The sequence below is a fragment of the Anguilla anguilla genome, chromosome 5, assembly GCF_013347855.1.
Source record: "Anguilla anguilla isolate fAngAng1 chromosome 5, fAngAng1.pri, whole genome shotgun sequence".
NCBI classification, from domain to species: Eukaryota; Metazoa; Chordata; class Actinopteri; order Anguilliformes; family Anguillidae; genus Anguilla; species Anguilla anguilla.
The window spans coordinates 24,482,996-24,502,535 of NC_049205.1; the positions used below are offsets into that span (position 1 = coordinate 24,482,996).

At 39.0% G+C, this 19,540-nt stretch overlaps 1 protein-coding gene across 3 annotated transcripts in view; it reads left to right on the forward strand.

Annotated features, from left to right (window-relative positions):
- blm (BLM RecQ like helicase) overlaps nucleotides 1-19,540 on the forward strand; it is a 146,707-nt gene that overhangs the window by 23,894 nt on the left and 103,273 nt on the right. For all 3 annotated transcript variants that reach the window (XM_035418240.1, XM_035418241.1, XM_035418239.1), the window contains 3 exons: nucleotides 1,558-1,734; nucleotides 17,054-17,172; nucleotides 17,403-17,516. In XM_035418240.1, the coding sequence (XP_035274131.1) occupies nucleotides 1,558-1,734; nucleotides 17,054-17,172; nucleotides 17,403-17,516 (410 nt within the window). The remainder of the gene's footprint in view (nucleotides 1-1,557; nucleotides 1,735-17,053; nucleotides 17,173-17,402; nucleotides 17,517-19,540) is intronic.

Sequence of the window (19,540 nt, forward strand, 5' to 3'; positions counted from 1 at the left end):
GCCCAAGACAATAATATGACCACTCAGTCTCAAAAGGGACATCTCTATGCGTAAAACCAATGGTAAGGTTATATATTTATTCAATATTTAGTCCCAGATATTGGCTTTAGAATGACATGGTATCATTTTAAAAAACTTTTTCTGGTTTATTTCATTATTCAGTGAGCAGCGTTTTCACTGCTGTATAGGCATATCTTAGGGCTGTTGTTGGGTTTATCTTATTGCTATGACGGAATACGATTTTTTAGTGGTGAAAGAATATTTTTATCAATGCCAAGATAGACAATGGTGGCACTGCGAAACTCTGTATTCGGCATAGTTGTCGTGTATCGTCCACTAATTAAACTAAAACAGTGCGTTTCTGTTTTTAAATCATACTTTGGTTGCAATAGCACCGAAAGTCTGAGTTTAGTAATCTCGGCACGCCGGCATGCCGACCACTAGGGGCTTTGCGCTAAGAGGTTAAGTATTTAGAGAATGCACACTTAAATATTCATTGTGGTCCAATACATTGTTGTTTAACTATAACTAAATCGATAGGTTAACTTTAGCTCTGGTAAGTTACATTTGTCTGAGTGAAAAGCACTGTCATATACCGAATGTAACTAGTTTGCGAGCTGTAATGATTTCAATACAGTATATTGATGTGCTTCAGTCCAGGTCATTATGTCAAGTGAATGTGCTACTACCATTCCATTAATGGAAAACCATTCGGAGGAACCTTAATCACTGCAAAATTATACTGATACAGGTTCTAATTCACTGCAACGTGTAATGGGATAAGGGCTTTAAGTCTCTTGTCCACCGCATGGTATCGGCTTGGCTCGACTCAACTCGACTACTTGACTTTTTTGGTTTTCCATTGGGCAAAAGTTGAGGATAGTACCTGGTACTTTTTTGGTGTCACCTCCGTCGAGGTTCCAAGCGAGCTGAGGCGATACCAAAAGATGACGTGAAAACACTGCAGACCACTGATTGGTCAGAACATCGTGTTTAATGCGGCGTCGCTAATTATGACCAGCTACATTGACGGGGCTACTATCTGCAGTGGAAAACGAACTACCTGGTACCAAAAGCGAGTAGAGTAGAGCCAGTACCATGCGGTGGAAAAGCGGCTTTAGACTGTTTTTCAGCAGCAAGATGTGCTAATAAAATCTAATTTTATTCCTTTTGTGCATTTCCAAAGAATTTCTCTCTGCACTTTTTATACCCTGGCCGTGCTAGAATCAACCGTACATTTGACTGTAGTCCATTGTCTGAAATGTAGCATTTCCCTTTACAAAATTATATCATTTGTAAAGCATTGTCGGACAGCCTGATTGTATGTGGTTTGATGTCATTTGATTTAACTATCCTAACAAACACATTCTTCCAGGCAACATACCTGGTATTAAAATGCTGTTAAAATGCTTAGTACTAATTATAAATTTGACAAGATTTTGTGCAAAGTCCAAAGATCTGTTCTGCACTGTATCACTGTTTTAGGTGCTTAGGCATTTATGCCCCTTAGGTGTCAGTCGCAACGATTTCTGTCTTTAAACTGCAATCCCTTTTTAGAGCCTCCTTCCAAAAACCCCGCCCATGATCATTTCCGGGGCTTTGGCTTCCCCCACTCTTCGGAAATGATGAAGATCTTCCACAAGCGCTTTGGCCTGCACCAGTTCCGCTTCAACCAGTTGGAGGCCATAAATGCCACTCTGCTGGGGGAGGACACTTTCATCCTAATGCCCACGGGTGAGTGCACTGCATGAGCTGATTCGGTCTTGATCGCACAGAAGAGTCATTCAGGGAACAGTGGCGAATGTTCGTGGTGAACATGTTTTCTTTGAACAGTTCAATTTGAACGGCATTTTACGAACATTCCAAATTGTTTGCATTAAACATAAACAGACATGGCGATGAGAGTGTTTGTGCTCACTGCCGCTTCTGTGATCATCGATGATAAGAAAACAATAGCTAGCTAGCAAACAATAATAACATTGGCTAGCGTTAGCAATATGGTTGGGTATCGTTTGGATTTTTCTGATACTGGTGCCAAAACCGATACTTCAAAACGGTACCGATTCCTAAACGGTGCCTGAACCGATACCTTCTTTAAAATTAAGAGCAAACAACAACTATAACCACTTCGCGTACATGCCAAATCTGGCCAATGCTTGCCCATTTAGGGGGTACTCTATTTAAAGCTTTATAACTCCAGATGAACACCACAGAGACTTGAAAAATGGGTTAAATGAAGCAAGACATTTGTACCATTTACAATACTAGCTTAGATTACTTTATATTCATAATTTTGGAAGAAATAAAGTACGACAAATGCAATTGTCTTGGCAAAAAAATGAAAAATTTGCTATTTTTTAGTTTAAAATGAAATATTGAGAGATTGCATATCTACAGCAGGTTAAACTATACATGTCCTAGATCAAAACTCCTTAACCACAAATTCATAAAAAAGGGTGAATATGTAGAACTACTAAAGATCTATGAAGCAAAAACTAAGCACTCCAAAAACTAAGCACTTTAACTCCACTATCTTAATTGGTGCTGCTGGGCTTGGCACCCTCCACTCTGACCTATTTGTCACCACTCTTCCTGCCCAGGAACCTCCCAGTATCATCGCCTCCACCCACAGAAATCCTCCTCCTAGTATAAGCCCACCTCACCCTGGCCGCTCCACAAACTCCATGCCCCGGCCATCTGCCTGGCAGCAGATAGGCAGGCGCTTAGGAAGACCTAATCACTGCCTCCCCCAGCCACCACCACTTCACCTCTCAAACCGTTTCACTGCACTAGCTCAGGATGAAGTCCTGTCAACCTAGCCTCCTTCCCATCCTATCCCTCCCACCCCAAAGTACTCAACCACCTCCACCCTGGTTATCGGCAGTTCCATGGTCCGTGATGTCCACCTGCCCCCACTATCCGGCCTCTCCAAAGTTCACTGCTTTCCTGGTGCACGGGTGCAGGATATCCAACTCCGACTCCCCAACATCTTAATCAATTACAGGAACTTAAAGAACATTATCATCCATGTGGGCACTAATGACATCAGAGCAAGGCAGTCAGATGTTTTGAAGGCAGACTATCAAGCACTCATCACTCATCACTTCACAGACACTGGGAAAAAGGTCATCATCTCAGGCCCCCTCCCCACTCACCAGAGAGGGATCGAGCAGTGGTCCCGACTGTTTTATCGTCATCGACAATCAGGGTCCCCTATGTTAACAACTTCAACCTGTTTTGGGCAAGGCCTATTCTTCTAAAGAGAGATGGTTTTCACCCAAACAGAAGGGGGGCCCTGATGCTTTCTGAGAACATCAACTCCCATCTCCATGCATACGGTAGGAAATGCATTTCTCAGAACACGATATCCTGTACAAGAACTGAACATAGGCACCACCATTTCCTACCATAGGCCTGTGATGGCCCTCTCAAACCCACCATAGCTCACTTAAACAACCTGATTTTTATTTGACATTTGCCTCGAATTGCAAACCTGTCTGCCAGGCCTATGACATACCCACTGAAACTTGCCTTATTGGGGGTCAAGCAGCGAAGCTGCGTAGGTACCCATTGTGTTTCTACCTTTTTATGCCCCTGGCCTCCTCTTTTTCTTCTGGCTAGGGTGTCTATGGCAGCCCCTAGAACCGTATGGTAAAAAGTTTTGAAATTTGGCACACTGATTGGGAACAGTCCCATGATTCTTTTCACCGAGGTTCACGTCTCCATCTTGAGTGCTGTAGCGCCACCAACGGGTCAAAGTTTGAGGTACGTTTATGCATGTAAGTTTTGAGACGTACACCCAATTTTTAAAAATGAGGTACCGTTGGATTTCTTGGATCAAGTCGAGTTCAACGCACCAATTGACATCAATTTCCGCCATATTGGATTTTCCGCCATTTTGGATTTTCTGAAAAAAAATTTCACGGGCCACAAATTTTGTCCAATCGTCACCAAATTTGGCACAGATGATGTTCAGACCCAGCCTCACAAAAGTTACCAGATGGATTTTTGATTTTTCAAAGCGTTCATCCGTCACAGTCAATCGAAATCGGCGGCAAAGTCGCCAAACAGGAAGTGAGCTCATATTTCAGCAATGCTTTGATGTATCAACACCAAACATGGTACATACACTCAGTACCCCTTCCTGAGGATGTGCAAAAAAAATGTGGGTCATTTGACCACTGGGGGGTGCAGCAATAAGTAAAAACAAAGACAAGAAACAAAAGTGTTTGTTGATTACAGTCAATCAAAAATGGCGGCGAAGCCACCAAACAGGAAGTGAGGTCATAACTCAGCAATGCTTTGATGTATCAAAACCAAACTTGGTACATGGACTCGAGAAGCACAAAAACATTTTCTGTCATTTGACCACTGGGGGCACTGCAATAAGCAAAAATGCATTTTGGCTAATAACTGGCTAATAACTGGTTTGCTTAAAAAATAAATTAAAAAAAATTCTTGTGTCTGGTGAATACCGTGAGAGGTCCCAAGGCCGAGACATGGCAACTTTTCATGTCAACCTAATTGATCCAGCCGCCATATTGGATTTAGTCGAGGTTTAAAAAATTTTCTCAGGCCACAAAGTTTGCCCAATCTTCACCAAACTTGGCACAAATCATCTTCGGACCAACCCTCAAAAAAGTTCTCTGATGCATTTTTGATTTTCAAAAACGTTCATCCATTACAGCCAAATCAAAGACAAATGACCCAAACAGGACGTGAGCTCATATCTCAGTTACACCCAATCTTTGGTCAATTGGCATAAAACTTGCTATCAGTGCTTACAGCCACGCTTTTGACATGATCCGATCAAGTTGCCATGGCGACTCGGCCCTGCTGGACTGCTTGGCCCCCTCATCACTGCTTGCAGCTATATTTAAATGTCAGATCCTTAGCTGAGAAGACATTTATTATTAATGATGACCTCAGGGTGCATAAGTGAACATATCAGTGAATATCAGTGAACATAAACCTGATTTTTTGTTTTTAACTGAAACTTGATTAGATAGTAATGGCTCCACTGTCCTATTAGAATTAGCACCCTCAAATTTCAATTTCTTTAGGCTGCCTTTTAAACATCTGGCCAGGGACAGCAGATGAAAACTAGCCTTTCAGGCTAACTCTGGCTCATTTACAGTTTGACTGTTGATTGGTGTGCATTGTCCCTGAAAAATAAACCAATAAAATAAAAAAAATAAAAAATGTTTTTAGAACTGGCAGGAGAGGAGGTGGTGTAGCAAGTTTATTCTCTGATGTGTTCCAATGCAAGAAAGTCTCATTTGGGGACTTCTCATGTTTTGAATACCTTGCAATCACAATGAAATGTGCTACCCTAGTGCTGTTTCTCACTATATATCGTCCTCCTAAAAAGTCCAGCGGTCCATAGATGATTTTGCTGAGTTACTGTCAAAAATTTTGATTTTGACTGTAGAGTAATATCAGGAGACTTCAATATTCACGTTGATAACCACACTGATGCTCATGCCAGAGAACTGATCAGTCTGTTAGTTTGGACTATCTCAGCATGTATCGACCCACCCATGAAGGAGGGCATACACTAGATTTACTCAACACAAAAGGCCTCAGTGTTACTGCAGTCTCAGCTCTTGATGTTGCCATTTCAGATCATTCATGTGTATTTTTTTTAATGTGTCTGTAAGCCCAGAATTTCAAATACAGGTAAAAACAGTTAAAAAACATTACGTTGATGAAAGCTCAAATAAAAGTTTTATGAACATGATGACTAGGTCTAATGTGCCCATCACACATTCAGTCATTGATCTTGTGGAACATTTTAATTGTAGAACTAACAAATGTATTGAAGAGATTGCCTCTCAAGGTCAGAGTTATCTCTGGAAAGCAAAAAGCTCCTTGGAGAAACAGTATAGCTGTACAGCAGAAAAAAAGAAAATACCGGCAGGTAGAACTAAAGTGGAGAGACAAAACTTGATGTTCACTTTGATATTTACAAGGATAGACTTCAAAAATAAGATTTAGATTTGAAAAATGCTCGACAGTCCTTTTTCTCCAAGATCATTAGTGAATATGCAAACAATACACACATACCTTTTTTTTATATACCCCCCCTTAACTAATAGCCCCTGAGTTGCTTTCCACCTCAAAATGTGAGAAATGTGCTGCTTTTCAGCAATAAAATTATCAGCATTAGACAAACTATTAGCACACTTATGTCAAGCAAGAAGGTAATGCCTCCATCTGCCACATGCAACGACAGTACAGGAGCTATGGCACATTTTATCGTTATTGACATTATATCATTTAAAGAAGCTGTACTGAAGCTCAAATCTTCTACCTGCTGCCTTGACCCTCTCCCAGCTGTATTTTTTAAGGCTACTATTAACTGCTTAGCAGAGGAGGTATCGGAAATTGTTAATATCTCTCTTCAGTCCGGTGTTTTCTCAAGTGCGCTAAAAACAGCTGTGGTTAAGCCTTTGTTAAATCTGATGCTTCCGATGTTAAATATTATAGACCTATTTCCAATTTCCCATTTCTTATCAAGGTTCTGGAAAAAATTGTGTATAATCAATTGTATGACTACTTAATCAAAGTAGCCATTTGGAACTATTTCCAGTCAAGATTTAGACCGCACAACAGCACTGCAAGAGACTGCTCTTGTCAAAGTCATAAATGATCTTTGGATGAACTCAAATAAGCTTTCTATTCTTGTACATTTCGATCTCAGTGAGGCATTTGACACTGTTGATCACTTTATATTGTTGAATAGATTGGAGAAGTGGGTAGGATTATCTGGCCTGATTCTCAACAGGTTTAAGACATATTTACAGGACAGGAATTACTTTATCTCAAGTATTAACTGTTTCTGAAAAGGTCAACATTTCATGTTGGGTTCCACAGGGTTCAATCCTCAGCCCTCTTTTATTCAATCTCTATATGCTTGCACTCGGGCATGTGATATAAAAAAATTATGTACAGTACCATAACTATGCGGACGACACCCAGCTCTATATATCTCTCTCCTCTGATGACCTTAGTCCAGTGGACTCACTTGTTCAATGCATTGAAGACGTAAATGATTTGGATGTCCCAAAATTTGCTTTGTGGGGCGGATATAGTTCAGTGTATAGTGTACTACAATTTTGTTTCTCAGATGGGACACACTACAAAACATGGCTGATACCAAAAGTAGTGCACTATATAGGGAATAGGGAGTGATTTGGGATGCAGCCAGTATATCACATTACACAAGATCACTGCACTGGCTTCCTGTCGCCTCAAGAATAGATTTTAAGATTTTACTTCTTGCTTATAAAGCACTGAATAGCCTGGCTCCACAGTATATTTCTGACCTACTTGTGGGTTATGAACCAACCAGGTCCCTGAGGTCATCTGGGACATGCCTCTTAGTAGTTCCTAGGGTAAAATCTAGATCTGGTGAAACTGCTTTCTGTTATTATGCGCCCAGATGCTGGAACAGCCTCCTGGAATATTTAAGATTGGCTTCAACCCTTCCCATGTTTAAGAGTGGGCTCAACCTTCCTCTTTTCTGTAGCCTTTGACTAATGCTTTTTCATATATATTTGATACATTTTAAACTTTTTTTATTTAAATTTATAAATTTGTATATGCAAGTGTATGTTTTCTTTCATATGTATATTTTATACATCTTTTGCCACTTAACTTTATACATGTATACATGCAAGTGTGAATTTTTCTATATAAAGAACATTTGATGAAATGAGCTATATAAATAAACTTGAACTTGAATTCTTGGTGTGCGCTTTCGGTCTCGGCCTCAAACTGTGGAGAGAAACACACCTTTAAGGGCTAAACCTTTAATGCAACCCATGTGCGTACTCTCTCCACCAGCTGGTGTGACCAAGACAAATCCGCTTCTCCGGCGGACCAAATGTTACATAGATTTTCAGATTTTTTACATTTATGGAAAGCATTTATTTGGCCTTACCTTTTCAAAGTGCCCTCCATGCCTGCATGGAGGTTCAGCACGACTTATTATTAAAGGCAATTTATTGACCAAAAGCCTAAGCTCATTTACTGACTGATTAGAGTATTGACAGGAACCAACAACAGTGGGGCTTTGGCTCAGGGGACATCCAGTGTTGCTGGACTTGACTACTTGTGTGTGTTGAATACTGTGCAGTTTATTTGCCATGTCCCAAGCAAGGTGAAGTCTCTACTAAAAAAAAAAAAGCACCTGCGGTCCCAGAAGAGGTTAAAATTCTCAATAAAATCCACATTGTTAGTGTTATAGACAGAGGAGAGCCAGGCTCATTTTAGATTCAAGAGCCTATTGGAGTCTTTTAGGACACTGAACTGATTGAGACAGTCTGATTTTAGCCGATGCTTAAGGTTGCAGTCAAAACTAAAAAAAAAAATAAATAAAAATAAAAACTTGAAATCCAGTATCATTCACAACCAAATTTTACCAATAAATGCACACATTTCTAGTTTTACTTTATTTATTTATCTATTTATTATTATTTTGTGTGTGTGTGTGTAGGTGGCCTGGGTTCATGTGCGTCTAATAATCAAAATGATAAAATCATTAGACCGTGGAATCATTTATCTTCCACAGTCAAAAAAGGAACCTGTTTTGTAATGTCCTTTTCTTTTTGTCTGTTATGACCATAGTTCTGGGTTTTCTGAAATTTTGTCTGTATCAATGGTTGAGTAAGGAGTGAAACTTTTGCCTTTTTACTATAGTGCATTTCAGATATTAATTGTGTTCTTTGGGCTGATGCATCCTTAAGTGTTGCATCAAATGTCTTGGTCCAAACATGTTTGCCATAGTTCCTCCTCAAAGAACATTCTTTTTACATTGCAATCCTAATATGATCTTCAGACATTTTGTAATATTTCCAAACAGCAGAAGTTGCAGTTAGTAAAAATGTTTTTAGGAAGACAACAGGAACGATCCTGCTTAATTAGTAGCAATCTTAGATCTGCTTTGAGAGACTGTTTAAACCCTAAAATTCTATGTCCAGAAATTTGGCCCCGATTTTTATTTACAAAACAATGTGGTCTACAACATGAAACAGTTTACATCATGAAGCAATCAACAATGAGATTAACCTATTGCGTACAGTGCACATAGCTACTGTAGATACGCTGACAGAGTAACAACCTGCTCCTGCATTGTTGGCGCTGCAGTTCAGGCCACAATTTTACATACACCTGGACTAAAGACATTCAAACTCCTTTTTTCACAACTCTAGACATTTCATGTTACCATACATTTCCTGTGTTAAGTCAATTAGGGTATATACTTTATTTCCATAAGAGGTCATTTCAAAATAATAACTAAGACAGATTTGTTTCAGTTTTTATATACTATATCAGATTTTCAGTGGGTGAAAAGTTTACATACACTTTGTTAGTATTTGGTGGCATTGCCTTTTAATTGCTTAACTTGAATCAAATCCTGGGGTATCCTTCCACAAGCTTCTCACAATACTTTGCTGGAATTTTTGCCCATTCCTCCTGACAGAACTGGTGTAACTCAGTCAGGCGGATACGCTTTTTCAGTTCAGTCCACAAATTTTCTATGGGATTCAGGTCAGGGCTTTGTGATGGCCACTCCAATACTTTCACTTTGTTGTCTCTAAGCCATTTTGCTAGAGACTTTGGAAATATGCTTAGGATCATTGTCTGGAAGACCTAATTGCGACCAAGTTTTAACTTTAGGCTGATGTCTTGGTGTTGCTTCAGTATTTCTAGATAATCCCCCTTCTTCATGATGCCATCTATTTTCTGAGGTGCACCAGTCCCTTTTCCTGCAAAACACCCCCACAACATGATGCTGCCATCGCCATGCTTCACAGTTGGGATGATGTTCTTCGGATTAAAAGCCCCTCACCCTTTTTCCTCCATACATAGCGCTGATCATTATGGTCAAACAGTTAAATTTTTGTTTCATCTGACCAGAGAAGACTCCTCCAAAAAGCTAGGTCTTCATCCTAGTGATCATCTGCAAACTTCATTCTGGCTTTTTTATGCCGGTCTTGGAGTAGGGGGTTCTACTGTGTGCTCCCAAGATTTTTATATTTGCATACAATTGTTTGTACAGATGCTTGTGGTACCTTCAGTTGTTTGGAAATTGCTCCTAAGGAGGATCCGGACTTGTGGAGGTCCACAATTTCTGAGGTCTTGGCTGAGTTGCTTGGATTTTCCCATGGTATCAAGGGCAAAAAGGCAGTGGCTCTAAAGGTAGCCCCTTAAATACATCCACAGGTGCCAATTAAGTACCAGTGAACTCCTAATTAAGACAATGAGCCAATCAGAAGCTTCTAAAAAGCCTTTACATACATTTTTTAAATCTTCCTGACTGTTTAATGAGGCAGTCAAATTGGTGTATGTAAACTTTTGAGCCACTAATTCTGATTTAGTGAATTAAAGCTGAAATTAATCTGTCTCTAATCTATTGTTTTAACCCTTTGATGCACAACATGGGTCAAAAGTGACCCAGCTGAGTTTTTATTTTCTATATCTTTGCAAAAAAAAAATTTCATCATTCAGTATTCCAGGTATTCCTCAATTAACTTGTTTTTGATCATCACAAATCCTTATTTTAATTTTTCCTTTCTTTTTGAATAAAAACCATTTTTGTATCACTAACCTTCTAATGCACAACATGGGTCAAAAATGACCCGTATTAATTTCCTATGTTATTTCATGCATGACTGAGTGTTTCTTTGCTATATCTTTGAAATAAATGTATTTCATCATTTAATATTCCAAGTATTCATTAAATATCTTGTTTTTGATTACCACAAATCATTATTTTTATTTTTCCTTTCTTACTTTATGAACAAACATTGTTTTTGTATTTCTACATCAAATGTACACACATGGGTCAAAAATGACCCACATGTATTCACTATGGAATTTGATATAAACTTTTGATATTTGTAAATGTTTGCAATTAGGAACATATTTACTGCGGATAACTATTTAAAGAAAATATTTGATATCTTATGAAAGATAACTGTGCATAATATTTAAACATTAGGTTAAGGTTACCTTGGCCTTGACATCCATTACTAGTGAGAAAGATAAATATGTCCAATACTATTAGCTAGCTAGCTGTTGACATATTCTATTCCAGCTAGCTAATGTTAGCTAGGTCAACAAAATAAAACTTGAAATATAACAGTATATTGATGTGCATTTGAAAACATTCTTGTGCTTTTGATTTTCTTTATCCAGAGTGTTAGTATGGCTGGTCCCAGTCATTCCAGATTTACTGCTAAAATGGTCATAGAGACGCTGCATGAAGAACAGGATGAGGAAGATGAGGAGGCAATTCTTGGTCCTGATTCTGAGTCTGATCTCTGATGATGACCTAGACTTTGTGCCACAGGGTCAAGCTGGAGTTATGGGTGTGTCTTGGAATCCAGCTCTCCTAAATGAAGAAGACTCCTTTGATGACATAGAAGACTCGTCTGATGAGTCCTCTGAAGAGGAAACTCAGACCCAGTCTAATAGATTGAGTAAAAAGGGGTCTTACTGGAATGAGCATCCCCCCACTCAGGGCAGAACAAGAAGCCATAACATCCTGAGGAGCTGCCCAGGACCTGCACCCGGTTCAACAGCTGTTTCACCGAAAGATGCCTGGGATATGTCCATCAGTGACATAGCTCAGAATTTGGATTCAGTGGCAACATGACCGTGGTGAGCTATGTGCCGAAGAAGGGAAAGGCTGTTGTCCTCCTGAGCACCATGCATGATGACAAAGCAGTGGATGACAACAGTGTGAAGAAACCAGAAGTGATCCAGTACTATAACAAAACAAAAGGAGGAGTGGACACAATGGATCAGATGGTTCGCACCTACTCATGTAAGTGGAGAATACAGAGGTGGCCCATGGTGCTCTGGCACAATGTGCTGGATGTTGCCACCTTCAATGCCTACACAAACTTCATTGCACCCTGATTACATTGGGTGGTGTGGCCAATGCACAGCGGCTGTTCATCAAGGAGCTGGGCAAAGAGCTTGTCATGCCACATATGTAGAGGCACATGGAGGGCACACCCCACCTCCAAAAGCATATTACAGAGGCAATGGGAAGATGTGGGATAAAAAAACAAAACGCAGCCACAGGAGGACATCAGACAGGAGGACCAAGTGAAGAGGAAGAGGTGCAAGATCTGCCCAGCTGCCAAAGACAGAAAAGTCAGCAGCTGGTGTTTCCAGTGCACCACGCCTGTGTGCAAGGAGCACAAACATGTAGTTGTCATTTGTGAGGCATGTAAGCACTGAGATGGCAATTTGCGCTGTACTCATGTGATTTTATTTAATCAGTTTTATTTTCTTTTATTCGGTCACATTCACCACAGTTCACTACAGTACCACAACAGATACACTACAGTTCAATATCAGTGTTACCGGTTATCAGTGATATATGTATGTTATGTGTGACAAACATATTTGAAATATTAAATGTATTATTGTTTGGTCTAAATCACTGCTAAAATAATTATTTTAACAAAATTATTATTATAGTATGTCTTTATATTTTTAAAATCACACTTGGGTCATTTTTGGTCCATGTGTGTAAACTTGATGTAGTAATAAAAAAACTATTTTTGTTCATAAAGTAAGAAAGGAAAAATGAAAATAATGATTTGTAGTAATCAAAAACAAGATATTTAATGAATACTCGGAATATTAAATGATGAAATAAATTGATTTCAAAAGATATAGCAAAGAAACCCTCAGTCATGCATGAAATAACATAGGAAATGAATACGGGTCATTTTTGAGCCATGTTGTGCATTAGAAGGGGTTTGCATAGCTTGTGCATCAAAGGGTTAAAATGACTTCTGATGAGAACATAGTAGATGCCCTAATTGACTTGCCAAAAGAAATGTATGGTAACATGAAATGTACGGAGTTGTGAAAAACTGAGTTCAAATATCTTTAGCCTAGGTGTATGTATGTACACTTTTGCCCTCAACTATCTAATGCGAAAATGAATAGAGCTTTCTCTTAAACTAGAATAAACATCGGAGCACAATTCAGAACGTGGCTAGAGCTTCATGAGCGGGTGGAGTTTAAGACTGATGTGGAGCGCACATTATTTCTGCTGGACAGACTCTAAATTTACCTGGACTTCCTGCTTACCAGCCAATTAAGTGAGTTACCTTCAATGAGAATAGCCACCAGACTACCTGGGTAGGTATTATTGATAACGTTCACCGCCTAATTCTTGGAAGAATTAAATGTTTGCTATGTTATCTGTGTCATAGTTTAGGTTAGCTACTTTACCTAGGCTGGCTAGGTATACTAATGTTACCTGTACGATAGATCTCATTAGTGAGAACCGACTAGAAACCTGCTTGTAGTCTTCTACTGTCTAAAAGGCCCTATTGTAAAACATCCAGCAGAGCACCGAATTGGAGGGAACTGTAACAGTCTAGGATAGAGGGCCGGTCCTCTGACCTTTTTAATGATATACCATACAAGTTACAAAGGTATCACCACATGTAAGAGATTAAATACTGGGAAAATGTTACTAGATGTTAAGTCTTTTCTATTACTTACAGCTGGTCATGGCAAGTGAGCTGTTGAACCAGTATTTACACAGTGTGCTAGACCTATGATCTTGTCTTTCAGCCACCACTTTTGGTAAGTTACCTGCATCCTTCTGTCACTTTTCATCAAATTTTTTCAACATTATTCAGTAATTCAATTACAAATACCATCACTAATTAAATAAGGTGATCCGATATTCTGTTAAGTTCCAAACCACATCTAGATGCATAGTTTGAATAGAACCTCAGCAATATTCTTTTTTTGTAAAATCGAGGGAGTATTGGTCAAACTGAAAATAAATTGACCGATCATGCATTAAGATTGAAAATTAATCAGTTTCGTCCATTGCTGATCTTTGGTGCATCCCTAATAACCACATGAGAGAATGTCTGCCTGCACTCTGATCTTTCAAGGCCATTATAGAGCCCTTCACATAGGAACTGCTGAATGAAAAAAGGAACCATGACAAAGCAAATTGGAGGGCTGCTGGGTAGCTCACTTGATATAAGTGAGTGAGCACCATGGTTTTATGTTGAATCTGTGCCAGTACCAACTGTGGCTGGCAGCCCCCGTGGAGTGCCGCATAATTGATTCTGTGTCACACATTCGTGTGGGGATATGTGAGGGATACAGTTGGTAGGGATATACACTACATGGCCAAACATATGTAATTGTATGTAAACATAGAGGTAATTGAGCCACTCAAGACTAGCGATCATTCTGCAGTTATGTTTGATGTATTATGGCAAATTAACAAGGTCTCCTCTATGGCCAACATTTTTAATTTTAGACAAGCCAATTTCAACAAGTTGCAGGTAATATTGACTGGATGAAACTTCTTAATTGCAAGACTGTGAATGAAAAGTGGGGTAGGTTCAAAAGGGTTATTCTTGAGGCACAAAGTAAATTTATTCCAAAGGTAAGGAAAAGTACGTTGAAGAAGCACTCCCCCCAATGAATGAACAAAGCCATATGGGAGAGTTTAAGAAAAAAAAAACTGTATAAGCTATATAAAAATGGCAGCACATAGTAATGCTGAGTAAAGGCTGAATATTGTAATATGCGTGCTAAGGTTAAAAAGAGCTACGGGAAGCCTGGAGGCTCTTTGGAAGTCAAATTTCCCAAGATGCAAAAAGTACTCCTAAATGTTTCTTTCAATACTGTAGTTGGAAAACAAAAGTCAAAGAGGGTATCAGGTGCAGGTGAATGAAGAAGGAGGATTGCTTTCTAAGAATAAAGATATTGCTCATGCCTGAAATAGTTATTTTGTTGAGAGTTTTACCAGAGAAAAGGTTGATAATAGACTGGAAGGCATATTCAGTACTCAGAAAGTCTTATCAGATATTGAAATACAAGATACAGAAGTTTGCCTTTCATTTAAGTAATTCATAAAGAAGCATGAATTACTTAGACAAACATGGCAGCAGGTCCTGATGGCATATACCCAGAGTACTCAAAGAGTTGTCTGAGATCATTTTTTAACCACTGGCAAGTTTTCTTAGACAGTCCTTAGAAACTGGAAAAATACCTGAGGACTGGAAGCGTGGTAATGTAATACCAATATATAAGAAAGGGGACCGTACTGATCCAGGGAACTACAGGCATGTAAGTTTAACTTGCATAATATGTAAAATGCTGGAATCTATCATTAGAGAGAAGTTGGAAGTATTTCTTGTAAATAGCAACATCCTAAGGGATAGCCAGCATGTTTTTCGTAAGGGAATGTCACGTCTGACAAACCTTCTGGCATTCTCTGAAGAAGCTACCAAGTGTTTAGATTATAACAATGCGTATGGTATTATCCACTTAGATTTCCAAAAGGCATTCAATAAGGTACTACATGAGAGACCTGTTAGTAAAATGAAGACAGTAGAAATTAGAGGATGAGTTTGAGTTTGTAAGCTACTAAATTAATCCAAGATTTAAATAAAATCCAGAAGTGGGCGGAAACTTGGCAAATGAAATTTAATATAGCCAAATGCAAAGTTCTGCATGTGGAAAATAAAAACATTGGGCATGATTACTTTATGGGAGGAACAAAATTGGAATGTGCTCAGTTTGAAAAAGACTTGGGAGCAATGGTTGATCAAAGCCTTTCTGGTTCTAGGCACTGTGCTGTAGCAGTAAAAAAACAGGCCCACAGGATGCTGGGATGTGTAGATAAAAGTATTGAGTATAAATCCAAGGAAGTTATACTTATCTTATACAATACATTTGTTAGACCATGCTTGGAGTAGTTCTGGGGACTACTACAAGAAAGATATAGAGGCTTTGGAAGAAGTTCTAAGAAGTGCAACAAAATTGATTCCCGGTATGAAAGATAAAAGCTGTGAGGAAAGACTTAAGATACTTAACCTCTTAAAAGGAAACGCGGGTGATTTGATTGAGGCTTTTAAATTCATAAAGGGGATCAACAAAGTGAACTACAAGAGATTCTTCAGGTTGAGTTCTGTTATGTAGAACAAGGGTACATAAATGGAAATTAACAAAAGGTAGATTCCATACAGTCATTAGGAAGAATTTTTTCACACAGAGTAGTCAATATGTGTAATAGCCTGCCAGGACACGTAGTAGAGGGAGACACTCTGGGGATTTTCAAGACTAGGCTTGATACTGTGTTAGATACTATCTAGTCTGTAGTTAATCAGAGCACTAATTTAGTTAGGAAAATGGCAAGCACTGTTGGGCTGAATGAACTGTTCTCGTCATTGTATTATGTTGTTATGTGGACACCTGACATCCAGCATCTCCAAAATTATGGGCATTAATATTAATATGGAGCTGGTCCACCCTTTTCTGCAATAACAACCTCCACTCTTTTGGGAAGGCTTTATACTAGATGTTAGGGCATTGCTGCAGGGATTTGCTTCCATTCAGCCGGGAGAGCATTGATGAGGTCGGGCACTGAGTGGGTGATTAGGTCTGGCTCGCATTTGGCTCTTCAGTTGATCCCAAAGGTGTTTGGTGGGGTTGAGGTCAGGGGTCTGTGCAGGCCAGTCAAGTTCTTCCACACCGATCTTTACAAAACCATTTCTATATGGACCTCACTGTGCGCCTGGGGGTATCCTCATGCTGAAACAGGAAAGTGCCTTTCCTAAACTATTGCCACAAAGTTGGAAGCACAGAATTCTCTAGAATGTAATTTCATTAAGATTTACCTTCACAGGAGCTAAGGGTCCTGACCCAAACCATGAAAAAGAGACCAAGGGTGTCCACATACTTTTGGTGATCTAATGTCTTCTGCCCCTGCTCTGCACTGCTTTTGGCTGTGGTGTGAAATGCACCATGGCTGACTGGCGTGTGTTTCAAAGGAAAACCGCACATTGCCCTCACTCTCCCGAGCCGGGAAGCAGGGGCTGTTTATGAGCATGCTTGTTTGCAAATTGGACATCCCAATTTTGGGTGGGATTAGAGATATGAAATTTATTTTTTTTAAATTAGGTAATGAGAGAGGTTCTACAACATGAGAAGGTTCACACATACTGTGTATGACATTAATGTGTTATCTCTTGTCTTTTAGGTGGGGGAAAGAGTCTGTGCTATCAATTACCTGCCTGTGTATCAGCTGGGGTTACTGTGGTGATCTCACCACTGAAATCTCTGATTGTAGACCAGGTGCAGAAACTCACAACACTGGATGTAAGTAAATCTATCCGAAGAAGATTTGTCCATTTTATCTATCCATCTCCTAATGGATCTATCGATTGATGTTACTGAACACAAAATTTACTAAAGAGGTTTATGGTTACCTGCAAGCTCCTGGGTAAGACTTTTGATTGTGCACTGTGTATATTTTGTGATTGTGTGTGTGCATATGCGTACGTGCGTGTGTGTGAGACAGAATTAATCCCTGTTCTTTACCGTTTCAGATTCCAGCCACCAGTTTATCAGGTGATAAGACTGACAGTGAAGCTGGCCGCATTTACATGCAGCTGTCAAAGAAGGACCCCATTATTAAACTGCTGTATGCTACCCCAGAGAAGGTGAGCCACCAAACAACAAACACATCTTGCAATGTGTGCCTCTGTTTATCAGCCTGTCAACCAATTTAAAAACGTTGGTAAATTCTTCTTATACGCTGACGATGCATGGCCCGGACATTGAAACTAACAGCTGAACCAGGGAGCCCTAACTTAGTCTCACACACATGGTGAAGTAACCTATCTATAAATATCCGAAAACCATGACCCAATTATTATTTATATGAAATTATACTAGGATCTGCCTGGACACTAAAATTAACATCTATCCAGCACCAGCTGCACATTCAGTTAGTGAAACTATCAGTTGAGTAACCTGTCTACGGTGTTAACCCCTAAACTGCATAGGAGACCAATACGCTGATTGGTTCTCGCTAGAGCCCGACCGATATATCGATGTGGCCGATATATCGGCCATTATTTGACTTTTTTGACGACATCGGGATCGGCAGTTATGCCGCCGATGTGTCCCGATTTTTTAATAAGTATAATTAACAAAAAAACAATGATTATTTATCTGTACTTGTCTGTTCGAACATTGTAATTGCTATTTACTAGAATTATCCAGTAGAGGGAGCTCTAATACAAGTGTGAACTGCAGCAGCTGACGCGCTACTTCTCTAATAAGACGTTTGTCACTGGTGCCTCATCCAATATTCTCTACTGCAAGACTTGTCTGCACAGATTTGATTGCTGCAATAAAGGTATGTATATTTAGTGAAAGTTTTTCATTAAATGCGTTTATACGACCACTATGTTTATCAATCCTCATTATCAAGCGAGCGAGCTAGCTAACATATTTGGTTCACTTTAGCAAGCTAGCTGGCTAGCAAGCCTTTACGAAGTGGTAGTGAGCACATAAGCAGCGTAGGATCTAAATTTCCTGAGGTATTCTCAAATAAATAACCAGCCAAAATAAAATGGTGATTGAATGCATCACACATTTGTTTTTTTATCTGAGATAATGATATTAGCTACTATATGATGCTGTGTCAATAGCCAACGCGTTATTGCAAGTGAGTGTCATCTAGTCACGCGTCATCGTAGCAAGCTAACCAGACAGTAAAAACGCCGATAAAACACTTCTAACATGGATCATTTTAAGCCATGTTATCTCGCTTTGTCGTGATAACATGAGAGAAGCATTGCTGTTGAAGTGAATCAACCAACAGTTAGCGCGGGTAACCTGCACGAAAGCGCATTGTAGTTTTTTTTCACGTATTTCATCCAGTCAATTAATTTCATCTAACGTTACACTTGATTCACTCTATAGCTCCGCTAGATAATGTCTTACTCTTTGAGATCATGTAGTAGAAATAAAATAAGAAAATATAATTAATTTAACTTACTGAGAATATAATAAGAAATGAGGCTGTGTCAATAGCTAATGCGTTATTGCGAGTGAGTGTGTCATGTAGTCACACGTCAGAGCGCGTTGTAGTTATTTTCACCGCCTAATTCTTATGGACAGGGAAGCTCGCTAGATAGTCTTACTCTTTGAGATCATGTAGTAGGAATAAAATAAGAAAATATAATTAATGTATTGAGAATAGATACTAAGAAATAATAATAACAAATTAATAAGAACAACAACAACAACAATAATATTCATAAAAATACATGTTTGAAACTGGAAAACTGATTTTTTTAAATTAATTTTTTATAGATGGCTGGAAAAGAAAGGAGTAAAAGCAAGGTGTGGAGTTATTTTGATTTCACACACTTAAAGATGGTGTTAATATATATATTTAATTTAATATCATCTTTTACTTTTTTTATTTAAAAAGTTCTTTGTGTGTTTATTTTTATTTTTATTTGTTTGCTTATAAGTTAAATGTTCTTAAATATAGAAACTTTAATAAAATATAAGTTTTTCAAATTGACTGGAAAATGTTGCACTTTTTGACAAAATATCGGTCAAAACATCGATAATCAGTGGGCTAGGACTCTGCAAAATCTGGATCGGCATCGGACCCAAAAATCTGGCATCGGTCGGGCTCTAGTTCTCACGGTGATACGCACTTCTT